Source organism: Meles meles, chromosome 19, assembly GCF_922984935.1.
Source record: "Meles meles chromosome 19, mMelMel3.1 paternal haplotype, whole genome shotgun sequence".
In the NCBI taxonomy this organism is placed as follows: domain Eukaryota; kingdom Metazoa; phylum Chordata; class Mammalia; order Carnivora; family Mustelidae; genus Meles; species Meles meles.
In genome coordinates this window covers 49,146,889-49,162,487 of record NC_060084.1, presented here as the reverse complement: position 1 = coordinate 49,162,487, position 15,599 = coordinate 49,146,889, and the positions used below count along the sequence as shown (strand labels likewise).

The 15,599-nt window shown below is 53.6% G+C and overlaps 2 protein-coding genes across 3 annotated transcripts; one reads left to right on the top strand and one right to left on the bottom strand.

The window, feature by feature from the left end:
* Positions 1-517: 517 nt before the first annotated feature.
* On the bottom strand, positions 518-6,622 carry QPCTL (glutaminyl-peptide cyclotransferase like). Of its 2 annotated transcripts, none has more exons than XM_045989468.1 (7): positions 6,387-6,622; positions 5,750-5,893; positions 4,702-4,983; positions 3,094-3,246; positions 2,905-3,004; positions 2,279-2,395; positions 518-1,264 (listed from the first exon to the last, which is right to left on the bottom strand). In XM_045989468.1, the coding sequence occupies exons 1-7, from the start codon at positions 6,594-6,596 to the stop codon at positions 1,119-1,121; spliced, it is 1,152 nt and encodes a 383-aa protein (XP_045845424.1). In that variant the 5' UTR covers positions 6,597-6,622; the 3' UTR covers positions 518-1,118. The 2 variants fall into 2 exon arrangements, with proteins under 2 accessions (XP_045845424.1, XP_045845426.1); XM_045989470.1 differs by having other exon boundaries at positions 4,702-4,818.
* Positions 6,623-7,326: 704 nt separating this feature from the next.
* Positions 7,327-13,132, top strand: SNRPD2 (small nuclear ribonucleoprotein D2 polypeptide). Its single transcript, XM_045986934.1, has 3 exons — positions 7,327-7,414; positions 8,805-8,984; positions 12,864-13,132. Coding segments are annotated over exons 1-3 (357 nt in total). The 5' UTR covers positions 7,327-7,412; the 3' UTR covers positions 13,039-13,132.
* The last annotated feature ends 2,467 nt before the right edge of the window (positions 13,133-15,599 follow it).

Below are 15,599 nucleotides of genomic sequence, written 5' to 3'. Positions count from 1 at the left end.
ACAAAACCGGCAGGCACAGAGCCTCACAGGAGAACCCCCTCTCTAGGCGCCCTCCATTTTGTGGTTTTCTTTTGAGTAGGTTTGCTAAGCCGCTGGGAACACCCCACACTGTATCCTCAAGGACAGCAGTCCCCAACTTTTCTGATCGGGAGACTCCCTCAGTGGCTCATTACAGAGTCCCAGCCCCTCCCTGGAGTTCTGATTCAGGAGGTCTGGGGTGGAACCTGGGAGTCTGGATTTTTTAGTAAGCACCCCCGTTGAGTCTGAACCTTAGCTGGGTTGGGAAATACTTGCTCAACCCACAAGTGAAAGGGAAAGGATGGTTTGGTAGAATTCGTTGGCAGTGAATCCGTCTTACTCATTCCTCCCATGAATACACTCAAACTGCCAAAACCTAGCGTTTCCCAAAGTGTCTTCTGAGGTACCCTAGTTCTAGGTGCTTCCCCTTAAAGGGCTCCCACGGTGAAATACTTTGGGGAGACAACACTGCACTCCATCTTAATCTAGAAAATTCACATTGTGCAATGAAGAAACTCATTTAATGTCTCATCCCGTGTCTTCGATCCCCTTTTTCATGCAACACCTCGTAATGCTAATTGTGTAGAATATGTTTCACAGAAACACTGGTCTGTTGCCCTTGGGTCTGGCCGACTTGAGTTCCCAAATATTGGCTTCCACCTCTGTTCCTGCTTCCAAGCACATCCCCTGTGGACCCCCACATGGCAGTCCATGGACATAAAAACAAAAGCTGCAGAGAATTCATTTGGCGGGGTGCTGTGACCAGTCCAGATGCCAGCCCGAGGTGTGCCGACCATGAAACTGAGAAGAGCCTTTGGCCCCTGCTAACCTTCTGACCGACTGCTTCCTCCAGGACGGTGTCTGAGCCCTTATTCCTTTGGCTGCCACCCCCATAGTGGTCTTGACTCCTCCATGTCTTTAAAGAATGGTGGCTTGAGACAGAGGAAAGAGGGTCTTCAAATCATAGCACAAGTAGAACCCATACCAAAGAAAAGGATAAGCCAGCATACCCCGGGGCAGCCTGGCCTAAGGTCCATTGGTTCCACGTGTCCTTGGCAAGTCCTGGCCGGGCTCCTCTCCTCCAGTGTCAGCCGCCGAGGCTAGAGCCCCAGATACTCAGCCAGGAACACGGCGAGGATGCGGCTGAGGTTGTGCACTGTGGGCGGGTGCAGGTTGGCCTCAGAGTCGTGGGGTGTGTGCCAGACGTCCGGGAAGGGCATGGAGATGAGGTGGAGCACCGGGACCCCTGGCAGGAGAGAGGGGAGGCTCGGTCAGGCCAGTCCCGGAGCTCAGCCCCAGGCCCAGGGAAACCTACCTCACCACTCCCCCCACCCAGAAGATACCCTGTCCTGGCACTTGAAGAACTCTAAGGATGATTTTAAGCATGTGTGGGCAACATGTTCGTTTACAAATATATACATATCCAGTACATGTATTGTTCTTACACGCCAACTAGAGAAACTCAAAATATACAGGGTTATGCAAAGACCAGAAGAAGGGAAAGATGTCTTTGACCTCATATTGCCAGGTATATTATTAGGCTCTTTTTCTCTTTATGAATAGTCCTCCCCCTTTTTAAAGATTTTATTTATTTGACAGAGAGAGAGAGAGAGTACAAGCAGGAGGGGCAGCAGGCAGAGGGAGAAGCAGACTTCCCACTGAACAGGGAGCCTGATGCGTGGCTCGATCCCAGGACCCCAGGATCATGACCTGAGCCGAAGGCAGACGCTTAACCCACTGAGCCACCCAGGCGCCCCAGCCTGTCCGATTCTAAAACCTACATTCAGAACCCCTCTACCAGATGTCTTCCGCCCTGGCTGTGCGACAGAATCATCTGGGAGTTTTGTAAAACTAACGCAGAGATTGTGGGTCAGTGAAATGAAAAACACCTGAAACGCAACTGGGCATTTTTGGAAGCTTCTCCGTGATTCTGCAGGGCTCCCGCAGGGCCTTGAAAGACAAGTACTGGAATCTGTGCTCACTGAGGTACCGCCAGTAGTAGCTAACATTCTCTGAATGCTTACTGTGGGCCAGACACTGTGCAAGTAACGTCTCTACGTGTATGATGAGCTCCTTCGGTCCCCTCAACAACTCTGAGATAGGGGCTCTTAGTGCCCCCATTCTACAGATGAGAAAGTGGAGGCACAAAGATGTTCAGCAACTTGCCACTGGTCCCCGACCCTGGGAAGGGGCCAGATTCGGGTCCCACCTGTCCCTCCCTTGGACACCGCCCCTCCACCCCCGCCCCCATAGCAAGTACCTCGGCGGAGGAAGGGGATGTGGTCATCTTCTACGGAGCCAGGGGGCTCCCCCGGCTGGAAATACATCACTTCCTGGGGATGAGACTGTAGCAGGTTCAGGCGGTGCAGTCGCTTCTCTGGAGGCGGTGGGGGTTAGAAAGCAAGGGTCAGTCCCTCAGGGTCAAAGGGTCCCCTGCTCACAGATCAGGGCAGGGCAGGGGGGCTGGGCGTGAAGCCACACGCCCACAGGGATGCAGTTCGCTAACCTTTACCACGGGCTCACTGTTCCTGGTCTCCTCTATTCCCTCTGAGCCTAGAAGGTAGAGTCCCCTATTATTGTTACCATCGTGCCCATTTTACAGATAGGAAATGGAGGCTCAGAGAGATGAAGCCACTCGCCCAGGTTCACCCAGCTGGGAAGAGGCAGAGCCCGAATTCAAAGCCAAGGCTACTGGACCCCAGGGCCTGTGTGGAATCACCGCACTTGATCGTCATGGGATCTTTGTGTGTTTCTGCCCTAGTGCCTTAGAGAGACAGCAGGGAGGTGGAGGGCAGCTGGATGACCCCTCAGAGAACAGGTACCTGCCCCGCCCAGCTGTTCTTCCCGCATCCCAGGCGGGTGCCCGCCCCCCACCTTCACGCTTACCAATGCTCCGCAGCCGATGGAACCAGCGGGCTGTGTGAGGGAAATGACTGTAGAAGTTCGGATTAGGGGCGCCCAGGAGATCGAGAAGCATGAAGAGCTCCTAGGAAGAGAAAGGTCGGGTGGGATGTCGCCAACCTTGTGTCGCCCTCTCCTGCCCTCACCGGAACCCAATGGAGGCCCTGGTCTTACGATAGCCTGGATCCTGGTGGGGCCTGGGCTGTGGGGGGCAGACTCCATGAGCTGGGCCAGGTGCCGGGAGCCATAGAGGGAGTCCTGGGGCCCCCACTCCTTCAGGGCCTCTTCACCGTCCAAGAAGAGCAGCTGCAGAGTCACCGGGGCTTCCTGTGGGAGCTGGGGGTCAGGGCCAGCTGGGCTCCAGCCCTCAGCCTCAACCCATCCACGTTTCCTGCCTGCCTGCACCACTGAATAGGGCAAACTAGGTCTCCTCACTTGTAGAGCGTGGGGGCCAGAAGTGCAGACTCTGAGCCAGACCACCTGGGTTCAAGTCCTGGCTCCGCCCCTTTGTAGCCGAGCAGTAACTTACAGGTAAGTTACTAACTTCTCAAGGCATCAGATGACAAAATGGGATTAATAACAATTCTAATCATACGGTAGGGTGCAAATCCAGGTCCTGGAACAGCACCTGGCATATAGTAACTAAGGGGCAGTTCTGATTATTATCGTTATTCTCTAGGCTCCTTTAACAAAAGAGAGGGACCCACAGACGAATCATTATGGAGTGAGATGCGCTTGGGACGAATGCTTCCAAGAACTCTGGGGTTCTAAAAGAGCATGGGAAGGGAGTGGGAGATAACCTGGCCCTGGGAGCACTTTGGGTCTGCTGGGAATGGACGTTTGCACGGAGGTGAGTGGGAGCTGGCCTGGCAAAATGGGGCAGAAGGGAGAGTGTTCCCAGGCAAGAAGCAATAGGGTCGAGGGTTGGCACCAGAGCCAGAGAGCTTTGTGAAGAGGCCTGAGGGGGTCTGAACCATGGAAGGGGTCTGAGCAGGGGAGAAGCAGAAGGACATTTGTGCTTTCTTTCTTTCTTTTTTTTTCATTTCACTTCATCTTTTTTTCTTTTTCTTATTTCATTTCATTTTTTCATTTTTTTATTTCATTTTTTTCTTTTCTTTTCTTTCTTTTTTTTTTTTGCTTTCTTTCATTTGCAAGTTCCACACATTTCTCTTGATGGAATTTACCGCCAGGTAATCTTCTGGGCTCAGGGAATGCAGCAGAAGACAAGAGCTGCCAAATCCTGGCCTATAGGGATTTTGATCTAGCTGGGCAGACGGACAAACACATCCACATTAAACACCGTAAAGCCTTGGGATGGTGACAGGGGGCTCTCAGGGTGGCTGGGAAACCATCTCAGAGGTGGTGATATCAGAGTAGACACTTGAATGAAAGGTGGGAGCCAGCCAGGAAGATGTCTGTGAAAAGCACATTCTAGCCAGACCAAACAGTAGGTACAAACGCTCTCGGGCAGGGGTGAGCCCTGTAAGTCCGAGGAACACTGAGGAAGTGGGTGGGTGGCTAGAGTGGGGTTAGGAGGGACACGGGAGGGAGAGGAGACTCATGGGCCCCTATAAGAACTCTGGCTTATGTCTGCAATGGGGTGGGAGCCATGGGAGGGTTCTGGGGAGAGAAGAAACAGGATCTGACACTCAGGGGAGGGAAAGATCCCTGTGACTGCGAGTATGGAACAGAGATAGAAAGACAAGTCCAAGCAGGGAGGGTTGGGGGCTTGGACTAGGGTCGAGGCAGCCCCGGTCTCCCACCCTTCCCCCCACTCCTCACCTGCTCCTTGGCTCTACTCAGTTCCCTGTCGAGGGCCTGGGCCAGCTCCAGCAGCAGGGCGCAAGGCACAGCCGAATCCGTGGCCCCCACAAAGGGAGTCGACCCAGATGGGAAGAGCTTGGAGTCATAATGGCAGGCAAGGGTGAGGTGACGGGCAGCCCCTGGGTCCAGCGTGGCCACCACGTTGCCAAAGTCCAGTGGCCCCAGAGGTGTTGAGGCCATGAAGGGGTCCAGTTCCACATGCCAGCCTGCGGTCAGGGTCCGCAGAGTAGCCTCCAGGAACTAGCGGCAGGAGAGAGGTGGGAGGGTGGGTAGGGACTGGGGAGGAGGTTGGAAGAAGGGCCATGTGACCTGAGCCATGCAGAGCACTTGGGCTGACTCCTAATCCCCACTTTGGTTTAAGTCATTCCCTTGACACGCTTTTGCTGAGGGTCTACTGAGTGCCAGGTGTGTCATGACCTTGCCTCTCCACGCCAAGGCTAATCCCAGCTCACTCGTCCATAGCACTCACTGTGTGCCAAGCCCTGTTCTAGGAACCCTGTAGGAATAGGGACTGTCGATGGCTCCATTTCATAGCTGAGGAAACTGAAGCACAGAGAGGTTAAGAAACTAGTCCAAGGTCACACTCCAAGTGGCTGAGGTGGGATCTGAACTCAGGGGGTAAGTCTTCAAATGACTGGATGCTTTCCGGGAGTGTGCCAGCCCCGGAGCCAATCTGAAATTTGGGTTGAAACCCTAGGTATAATATTTATTAGCTCTTGATTTGGCCAAAATGCCTAACTGCTCCAGTCCACAGTTTCCATCTGCGTAGTGAGGATTACATGGGTGCTCACCTCCTAGAGCGGTTGCCTAGCACACAGTAAGCTTCGGCGGGGAGTACAGACGGCAATGAAGCCTAGTGGTTACCAACGTGGGACTCTAGATTCAGGTTAGGTCCAGTCAGAGTCCCAACTCTGCGTCTTAGCTGCTTGGGGTATCTTGGGAAGAATGCCTATTTCCTATTCCCTGGCAGGCTGCGGGGCCAGGGGTTGGAGGTGGGGGCCCTTACCTTTCTGACTTGGAGATTGCCGGGGCTGCCCGGGGTCCGCACAACCAGCAGGGGGCGCAGGTAAGTGTTCCAGAGACGGTCTGGGTCCAGTTGCCCCACCACCCTCCGCAGCCGAGCCTCGGAGAGGCTTCCGACCAACCGGCCCTTAGGAGTGGATGGGATAGGGAAGAGCTGAGCGTGAGAGCAACCTCCCTTCCGACCCCAACCCGGACGCCATCGCCTTTAAGAAACCCCGGTTCTTCCTCCTAATTCGAGACCCAGCATCGGAGGTTTCCAGGATAAATGCCAGACTCCGGAAAAGTCCCTGTAAACCCCTGAGGTCCAGCCCTCAATCCCAATCCTGACGCGGAAATTAAGGCCGAGAGAGAGGAAGGACTCTTCCAAATAGCTGACTTTCAGATTGGAACCCAGAATTCCCAAGTCTTACTACTCCGGACCCTTCCTCTTCTGGAGAACCACCTATTGCAGAATAAGCCCGAAGCCTCAGTTCTTCCGCAACAGGCATGCGCTCTAACGATGGAGACCGCAGCACCTGCGGCTAGGGCCATCCGATACAGCCACGTCAACCTGAGACCGCAGCGAAGGGGAGGCGGGGAACGAGGGCTCCCGCGGTGCCCGTGCCCCTGCCCAGCCTCACCCGCAGCTCCCGGCCCCGCGGCAGCTCCTCAGTCTGGCGGAGCCAGCCGCTCCAGATGGTGTAGAACGCCGAGGCCACGGCCAGGGACAGCAGAAGCAGGGGCAAGAAGTGCGCCCGCGGGAGCAGGCGGCGCTTGGGCGGTGAGGGTGGCTCCAAGAGGCCACGTTCCCCGAGCCGCAGCCGGGACCGCCCGCGGCCACCGGAAGGCATGGCAGCTTCGCCCAGAAACCGGTCCCTGGCCGCGGATAGTTTAGGCCCAGCCAAATCCCACCCCATGGAATCACCGGACCAATGAACAAGAAGAGCGGCTGCACCATCCCACCCTCCCTCGGTCAGTGAAGCCAATGGGGACTGTCGTTCTGAAAACACGCCTCCTTGTCTCCCTGGGGCTTTGGCGGTTGGTTCCCCTGAGAATTGCACAACCCCAAAAGGGAGCGCGAAAGGGGTAGACTCCGCCTCAGCGAAGGAAAGGAAGCCAATGAGAAATGTTTGATCGTGGAAAACATTGGACCCAGGCGCAAGTCCACGCCCCTCCCGTACGAAGGCAAAGGATTGGTTACTCGGAGTCGGAAAGATCAATAGACACGTAATAGAACAGACCCCGAAGGAAAAGGGGCGGTGTCCGTCCTTGAAGCGAGGAGCCGATTGGCTTCGCGGAGGCCGCGCCCCCGAAGGCAGGGCCGGCGGGCATTTGGAAAGGGGTGTCCTTTCCCTCCTTCAACCTGTGCCGCTCTACAACGAAATGATTTGAGTCAAATCCGTTTTTTCCTTCTCTCCATTGTCGTGAATATCTGCCCCGTGCGGTGCCGCAACACCTTGAACTACTACGTAATGCTTTCACCCCACCTCTGCGCGGCGCTGGCGCGGGTCGCTATGGCAACAGGCCACGCCTCCGCAGGTTGGGATCGCGCAGGCGCCAGCGGAAGTGGGCTGCCGGAAACGGAAGTCCCGCCTGTCGCTCTCCCTTCAGAGGCAGCAGCAACGCGGAGGAGACGGTGCTGAGTTGGGAGCGCGACCACTACTACCATGTGAGGCCGGGCTAGGCTTTGGTGGCGGGAGTGGGGTTGAGGGCGTAAATGTGGCCGCAGAGGCGGGACGAGGGCAGAGATTTTAGGCGTAAAGTACGCACCTTGCTCCTGACGAGTTTGAGGGCGGGCATGGGGCCTTTGACGGGTCCTGAGTTCGAGAGAGAAGGCATCTTTATCCGTTAATGGGCTAGGATTTCCCAGATAATTGGTCTTACTAAAACGGATTTTAAGGGGAAGCAAAGAACCTGGGAAACGGAAGTGTGGAGTTTTAGAAATAACGGCTTTAGGTGCGGAACTTTTCCAGACAGTTTGAGCTGGAAGCGGTTGGCGTTTCACCTCATTCGGGACTTTTTCAGCTCACGAGTCGCCGAAATGATTTTCCTGATTTATTTATTCACTCAGCAATTATTTATTGAGCAGTCCCTTATTGGGCAGTGCTTTAGACACGTGGGATACATCAGTGAATACCACCCCTGCCCCATAAGAAAAAAAATCTCCCTGAATACACTGATAATAAACATGTAAGGCATAGGGCGTATTAGGTGACCAGAGCTGTGAGTTAAGAAACAATAGAGCAGGGTAAAAGCAGTGGGGTGTGCCAGTTTTGAGAGAGAGTAACTTAATAACCAGTGCAGGACACATTGAGAAGGCTGCAGTTGAGCAAAGACCTGAAGACCCTGAGATCCACGAAGATAATCTGGGGAGGGTAAAGACAGAGGGAAAGCAAATGCAGAGGCCCAAGGTGAAAGTTTGCCTGATACCTTAAAGGACCACCTAGGAGGCCACTGGTGGACCAGAGGGATGGGCAGGTGCAAGGCATTGTAAAAACTTTGGATTTTTATCTTTTACAAAGAGATGGAAGGCATGGGAGGGTTTCGAAGCATGAGAAGATATGACTGACTTTTTGATAACAACCTGTGGGACTCCTCTGGGAAACCGACCATTGGGGAGCATGAGTGGAGGCAGGGAGGCAAGTAAGGCTGTTAGAAGAGAGAGGTGATGGAGGTTAGGCCATGGTAAGAAAGGTGAGATTTTGGGTCTATTTTAGAGACAGATGACAGGATTTGCTGGTACATTGAATGTAGGATGTGAGAAGACTCAAACTGATATCAGAGGTTTTTTGCTCAGGGAACTAGAAGGATGGAGACGAGGAAGGCTGTGTGGATGGAGTAGGTTGGGGGTGGTTGGGAGATCTGGAGCTCAACGGAGGGTGTGTGAGGCTGGCAGTGTCTGGTAAGCATCCGAGAGGTGATGGCAAGCGAGAGGGACTACGCAGAAGGGTGGGAGTGTTGGGGAAAGGTTGGGGAGACACCCAAGTGCAAGGCCATGTGACCCCACAAGCTCCAGCACTGGGTCCCCTCACCTGTGGGTTCCATGCTTGCCCACTCAGGAGCCTCCTCAACAAGCCCAAGAGTGAGATGACCCCAGAGGAGCTGCAGAAGCGGGAGGAGGAGGAGTTCAACACGGGTCCGCTCTCTGTGCTCACACAGTCAGTCAAGAACAACACCCAGGTGCTCATCAACTGTCGCAACAACAAGAAGCTCCTGGGCCGCGTGAAGGCCTTTGACAGGTGAGCGCCGGGGTCCTGGAACATGTTCTGTCCAAGCCCAGAGATGTGGTCCCAGCTCCAGTGTGAGGAGACCGAAGGCAAGGTTTTCAGAGTCCTGGGGCATAAGAACCTGCAGACCTCAGGGTGCAATGGTGTCTTGCCATGTCTTGCGGTCCCTCCAGCTGTGTGGTGCAGTAGTGCTGGGCACGTACATGGGAGCCAGGCTTCCTGGATTCGTGTCCCAGCTCTGCCTCTTAGCAGCCAGGCAACCTTCAGCCAGTAACTTTATCTCTTCCCTACAATGACGCTAATTCTGGTGGTTGCAGAGATTCAGTGACTTAATACATGCGACGTGTAGTGAAGTCATCAGTACAGCCTTGGACACACAGGAAGCTCTTCATCACTTTTTGCCATTATAACGTAGAGTACCCGTGCCTAGTACATTTTTTAGGGTCCAGAGACACAGCAGTGACTAAAGCAAAGATGGGTCCTATACTCAGAGAACTTAGGTCGTAGGTCGGAAGCCGACAGCAGGCACGTAAATAATTTGTCATAAGAAAAGTAAAGCTAGGGACGCCTGGGTGACTCCGTTTGTGGGCATCTGCTCCCATGTACGTGTCATGATCCTGGGATCAAGGCATTGAGCCCGGCGTCAGGGTCTCTGCTCCGTGGGGAGTCTACTTCTCCCTCTCCCTCTGCCCCAACCCAGTTCGTGCTTGCTCTTGCTCACTCCCTATTGCGAATGAATAAAATCTTAAAAAAAAGAAAAGCCAAGTGAGAATATGGAGTGCTGGGAAGGAGGTGCTGTCCTAGACTGTAATGCGAGAGGCCCCATAGGAAGAGGCCATGACGATCAGACCTAGATACAATGAAGGAGCAGGCTTCACTTGTGGTTCGGGTGTTCTGGCCAGACGGAACAGCGAGTGGTTTTTTTTTTTTTTCCTTTCTGGGCCTCAGTGTCCTTGTCTGCAAAAAAAGGCATCATAAAAATACCCCTCCAGGACAGTTGTGAGGATTAAGGATTTCTGTAGGAAGAGTCCTTGGCTCAGTAGCTCACATGGTAAAGGCTCAGTAAACATAAAACCTGCAGGCTTCAGTTAGCATTTAGGAAGTAGTGTGGCCAAGCTTAAGTCTAGAATGTTTTTGCCACACGCTGTTATGTGACCGTGAATGGGTCTTATCACTCTGAGCCTCAGTTTCTTCTCGAGGACAGTGAGAATGAGAACAGGAAGTGCCGAGCCCATGGAGGCAGGTCGACCTGGATTTGAACACAGGCTCTGCCACTACCAGAATGTCATCCCACTGTGCCCAGTATCCTGCACTGGAAGCTGGAGGTGACCCTAGTGTTTGCCTCCTGGGGGTGAGATGCAGTGAGGACTGCGGACTTCGTGCTTAGAAGAGGGGCCTGGCACTTAGCAACAGCACAGTAGGTGGTGGTTTATTTATATATGTATGTGTGTGCGCACGCGCACTCATAAGATTTATTTAATTTAGGGTGGAGGGGCAGAGGGAGAGAGAGTTCCAAGCAAGACTCTGCACTGAGCTCAGAGCCCAAGGCAGGGCTCAATCTCACAATGAGATCGTGACCCAGGCTGAGACCCAAAGTCTCCATTCCACTGACTGCACCACCCAGGCACCCAACATGTATACTTTTTTCCCCCCTTTTATTTATCTGAGAGAGAGAAGGAGAAAGTGACAGAGAAGGTGAGCTGGGAGGAGAAAGGGAGAAGCAGGTTCCCCACCGAGCAGGAGCCTGATGGGAGCTCGATCCCAGGACTCTGGGATCATGACCTGAGCTGAAGGCAGATGCCCAACTGACTGAGCCACCCAAGCGCCCCTGTTTTTTTTGTTTTGTTTTGTTTTGTTTACGGTGATTCTCTCCTCTTCCCCTTGCTGCTGCTGCTTGTCCCCACATCAGCTTCCCACCTCTCCACCCTGCCCAGCCTCACCCTAGAACGTATCCTGCCGCACCACTGGACTCTCACACACATGCAGGGACCCCTCTGTGGTGTTAGCGAGCAGCTTTCTTGAGGTCTAATTGACATGCTGTCCTGTCATAAACTTAATTGTTTATAAGACTGAATCTCCCATGTGCTCTTCTGCATCTTGTTTTCACAGTGTGCCAGTGGTCTGAGAACGTCCCTGCAGGGCGCTAAGGCGTTCTTGACCCCGGTACTTACTGTTTTAATTACGTTACTTTCTTGGGGGAGCAGTGCATTCAGTTGAGGCAAAATTGAAAAGAAACAAAAGCACCCAATGAAGAGCGAGTCTTTGCTCCCTGCCCACCAGTTTCCCTCCCCACGAATCCCTCCATGGCGAATTCCTCAGGTCTGTCTCCTCGCATGACATCAGACCAACAGACAGAGGAGGGTGCTTTCCTTTACTTTTAATTCACTGCTAACGGCACATCACACAGTTTTAGACCTCAGCTTTTTCACTTTACAGTATACCTTGGAAATGTTTCCATATTGGTACGGTACTTCTTTTTTTTTTTTTAAGATTATTTATTTATTTATTTGACAGAGACCGCAAGTAGGCAGAGAGGCAGGCAGAGAGAGAGGAGGAAACAGGCTCCCCGCTGAGCAGAGAGCCCGATGTGGGGCTCGATCCCAGGACCCTGAGATCATGACCTGAGCCGAAGGCAGAGGCTTAACCCACTGAGGCAGGCGACCCCCCCCACCGCTTTTTTTTTTAAACTTATTTTCTCTAAATTGCTCACATGTTCACAGGATTCCAAAAACAGTAGTAGCAGTGTAATGGAAGACTTTCTGTCCAGCCTGTCCCCAGTCTACCCAGGTCACCCCACTGTCCCCCCATCTCTGAATGTTTTCCAGGATTCTGTATTGTACAAGCAAGGGGGCGGTATCGATGCTCCTCCTACCTGCTTTCTTAAAGAATCACTTTCCTGGGCGCCTGGGTGGCTCAGTGGGTTAAGCCGCTGCCTTCGGCTCAGGTCATGATCTCAGGGTCCTGGGATCGAGTCCCACATCGGGCTCTCTGCTCAGCGGAGAGCCTGCTTCCCTTCCTCTCTCTCTGCCTGCCTCTCTTGTGATTTCTCTCTATCAAATAAATAAATAAAATCTTTAAAAAAAAAAAAAAAAAAAAGAATCACTTTCCTCGCGTACTTGGCATTTGTCACTCAGCAGTTCCTCCTGGATATTACTCCGTAGCAAGGCGCAGAGCTTCCCCGCTCTTCTTAACTATTTTCTGTTTTTCTTGCCACTCTGTACCATTTCCTTCTATCCCTTCGCCTGGCTTTAATTGTTCTTCACAGCAGGTAACATAATCTGACAGTGTATCGGTCCGTCTGTTGACTTGTGTCGCATTCTTCTCTCCTCACTGGAATGCGGACCCCGTCCGGGCAGGGGTATCCTCTCTTTTCTTCAGGGCTGTATTCATTTTAAGTGCCTGTGGAGGGAGCCAATCCATCCTGTCCTCACACGCATCCCTCTGGCCCCGTGAGGAGACAGGGACCACGCGGGCTGGCAGTGGAGGCGCTGTGTACCCTCAGAGGCCCCAGGGGCCTCTGGTTCCGCAGAGAAGCGGCTCCTTTGCTGCTGCCTTTGGAAGTCCTTGTAGTTCGGAAACTCAAGCAGATCCATTTTGCTTACCTTTACCTTGGGCCGGGGCCCTGTTCTGAGTCTTTACCAGAATGCCGTATTGACTTATCCTCATGGCAGGCTTGTGAGGGGGGCTCTGGGAATGGCTCCATTTTAGAGAGCAGGATGTTGGGGCCCAGAGGGGTGAAGTTCTTTGCCCAGGCCTCAACCTGAGGACTGGCAGAGGTGGCGTGGGAGCCCCAGCTGTCCTGGTCCCAGGCCTGCACCTTTTATTGGTGCTGCTGGAAGAGGGGCAGATAGAAGGCTCCTCCCTCAATCCCCGTGCCTCCCCCCACCCCAGGCACTGCAACATGGTGTTAGAGAATGTGAAGGAGATGTGGACCGAGGTCCCCAAGAGTGGCAAGGGCAAGAAGAAGTCCAAGCCAGTCAACAAGGACCGCTACATCTCCAAGATGTTCCTGCGCGGGGACTCTGTCATCGTGGTCCTGCGGAACCCGCTCATCGCCGGCAAATAGGGGCCTCCTCCCTGCCGTCAGAATTCCTGCCCTCATCCTGTGAAGACCTGCCCTTTGTAATGGGAATAATAAAGTCCTGTGTTTTTTCTAGTGGCATCTGTCTGTTCTCACAGTCTGCAAGCAGGTCAGACTTGGGGAAGGGAAGCAGCTAGGTGTGGGGCCAGGTGCTTAGGGTTAGGACATCTCTGCCTCTCCCGGGCCTCACTTTCCCCATCTGTGAAGCGAATGGACTGGATACAGAGAGCTCCCTTTCCTTTCCTAACCTTTTCTAGCTTTGCCTTATCACTGCATCTCTCTCTCCTCTCCCTCTGCCCATCTCTCAGTTAGTTGAGGTCTAGCTCAGAACTTCTTGCAGTCTTTTCCATTTGTTCGGTCAGAAAACAGCCCCCCGAGTGCCGCCTCTGCCAGGTCTGTGTTGCAGTGCTGGGGACGGACCCAGCAGCACCCAGAAGAGCCCCGACCGGCCCTCACTGACAGGAGGAGGAGGATCTAGTTAGAGCAGCCAGTACCCAAATACTGGTAGCAATCGTGGCTAACACCTGCTGAGCTGTTAGGGTTCCAGGCCCTAGGCTCTGTGCTGATCCGACCTCTTCTCAGCCACCGTGAGCAGACACTGTTAATGAAGACCTCCATTTCCAGAGGAGGAAACTGAGGTACAGAGAGGGGCGAGCACTTCCCCGGGGGTACCCAGCCAGGAAGTGGTGATGGCGTAATTCAACCCCACCCTGCGCCAGAGCCTGGGGCTTAACCCTGAGCTCCACTGGCCTCAAATTACAACTTCATTACCCCTGGGAGAAATTCTCTGACCAATGTGGGGAGATAGAGGTGGGAAGGGGGGGCTCACGAACTGTGGGGGGATGAGGAAGGTCCTGGTCTTCCTCTGATATGCACACATTGTGCTCTCCCCAACCTGTGTCTCTGTGTTCTTTCTCTGCCTGCATCACTCGCTCTGTTCTCCAGGTAAGACCAAACACCAGGTGGGTGCGGGAGTTTGCAGGCCTCAGATCAGGATGAAATGAGATATCTGATACACCGACTTGTGGAAGGCACATCCTGAGTTAGTCCATGAGTCCGATAGTGACAGGAAGAGGAAGCTTGACACGGGGCGACAGCTGTGAGGTTATAAAGGTGCACATTTACTGAGTGGCCCACATGTAATGGGAACAGTCATCTAGTGGGTAGATATTAGAGACGTCCCATTTTATAGGTGAGACAGCTGAGGCCCAGAGAGGGTGAGTGACTTGCTCAGGGTTACTCAGGAAATGACGGAGCCAAGTTATGTATAATGCGGGGGCAGTGGTGCTGCTGCAGGAGATGCTCCTGCCCCACTCCCCGCCCCTGCAAGGCTTCGATTCTTGTGCAGGAGCTGGGACAGCACAGGCCCTGGAGTCCCAGTCCTGGCTTCAGATCCTTGCCCTGTGGGCGGGCAGCAGCAGTTCCGGCCTTGGGCACCCTGCTGGGCCTCAGGCTGAGTTTCCTCACGTCTTCACCCACCCCTGCCCAAATGGCTTCTAATCACCTCTTCCTTCATTGGGTGAAAGAGCAGAAAGTGCAGGAAAAGCACGCATCGTGCACCAGGAAGTATCTTAAGAATGACTCGCTGGAATCTCAGACAACCGTAAAATGTAGATACCATCATTATACCCACTTTCCAGAAGTAGGAACTGAGACTGGGAATTTTTCCCGAGTCGCACAGCTAAGAAGTAGCCAAACTGAGTTTGGACCTGGCTGGTTTCTGCAGTCTTACTCTTCCTACACTACCATTTAGAGAAGCAGCCCTCAGAAAACATTCAGCACACACACACGATTTTAATTGTATACACTGTAAATAGTTAAGTATGGAGAGATCACATGAACAATCCCAACAGGGGTTTCTCTTAGGCATGGGGGACAGGGGTGGAACGGTGTCCGTGTTCTTGTGGCGGCACATGGCTGCAGAGACTGCAAGGCCCCCACAGGCACGCAGCCTGCCTCTCATTTCTCCTGATGGCCTGGCCAAGAAGATTCTCCCACACACCTCCCATGCACAAAAATACAGCTGTTTCTCATGCTTGAATGACAAGGCCCCTGCCTTAGAGGGCGACCCCAAGCTTGAAGGACTCCCGTTCAGCTGCTGCGGGGCACATCTTTCCAGGGGACTGGGGACCCTAAGGAAAACAACACCCCAGTGCTAACTGGATCTGAGTGGGGGATAGATTTAGGAGTGAGAGTCTTCTGTGTGTACAGGTGGTCCAGATACAGGCTGTCAGCTTCTCCCCAGTTCTCCTAGTTCCCCAGGGGCTGCCCAGGAATGGGGGAGGTGCATCCACCACCACCCCCCCCCCCCCCAGCCAGCAGTGGTCCTGCTTTCAGCTCTTGAGGCCTGCCCTGAATGGCTCCTGTTTAGTCTACACACCAAATCCTCCTTTCTGGCCTCCCCCAGTGCTGCCTACATTTCTCTTTCCATCCCTCACCTCTCCCGTGAGCTCCAGGGCCTTTTCCCCAGCTTGACTGCCCAGAGAGCACTGCTGGCTCACCCCACGCTGACCCCATCTCTCTCTCCACCATCCCAAACCTAGGAG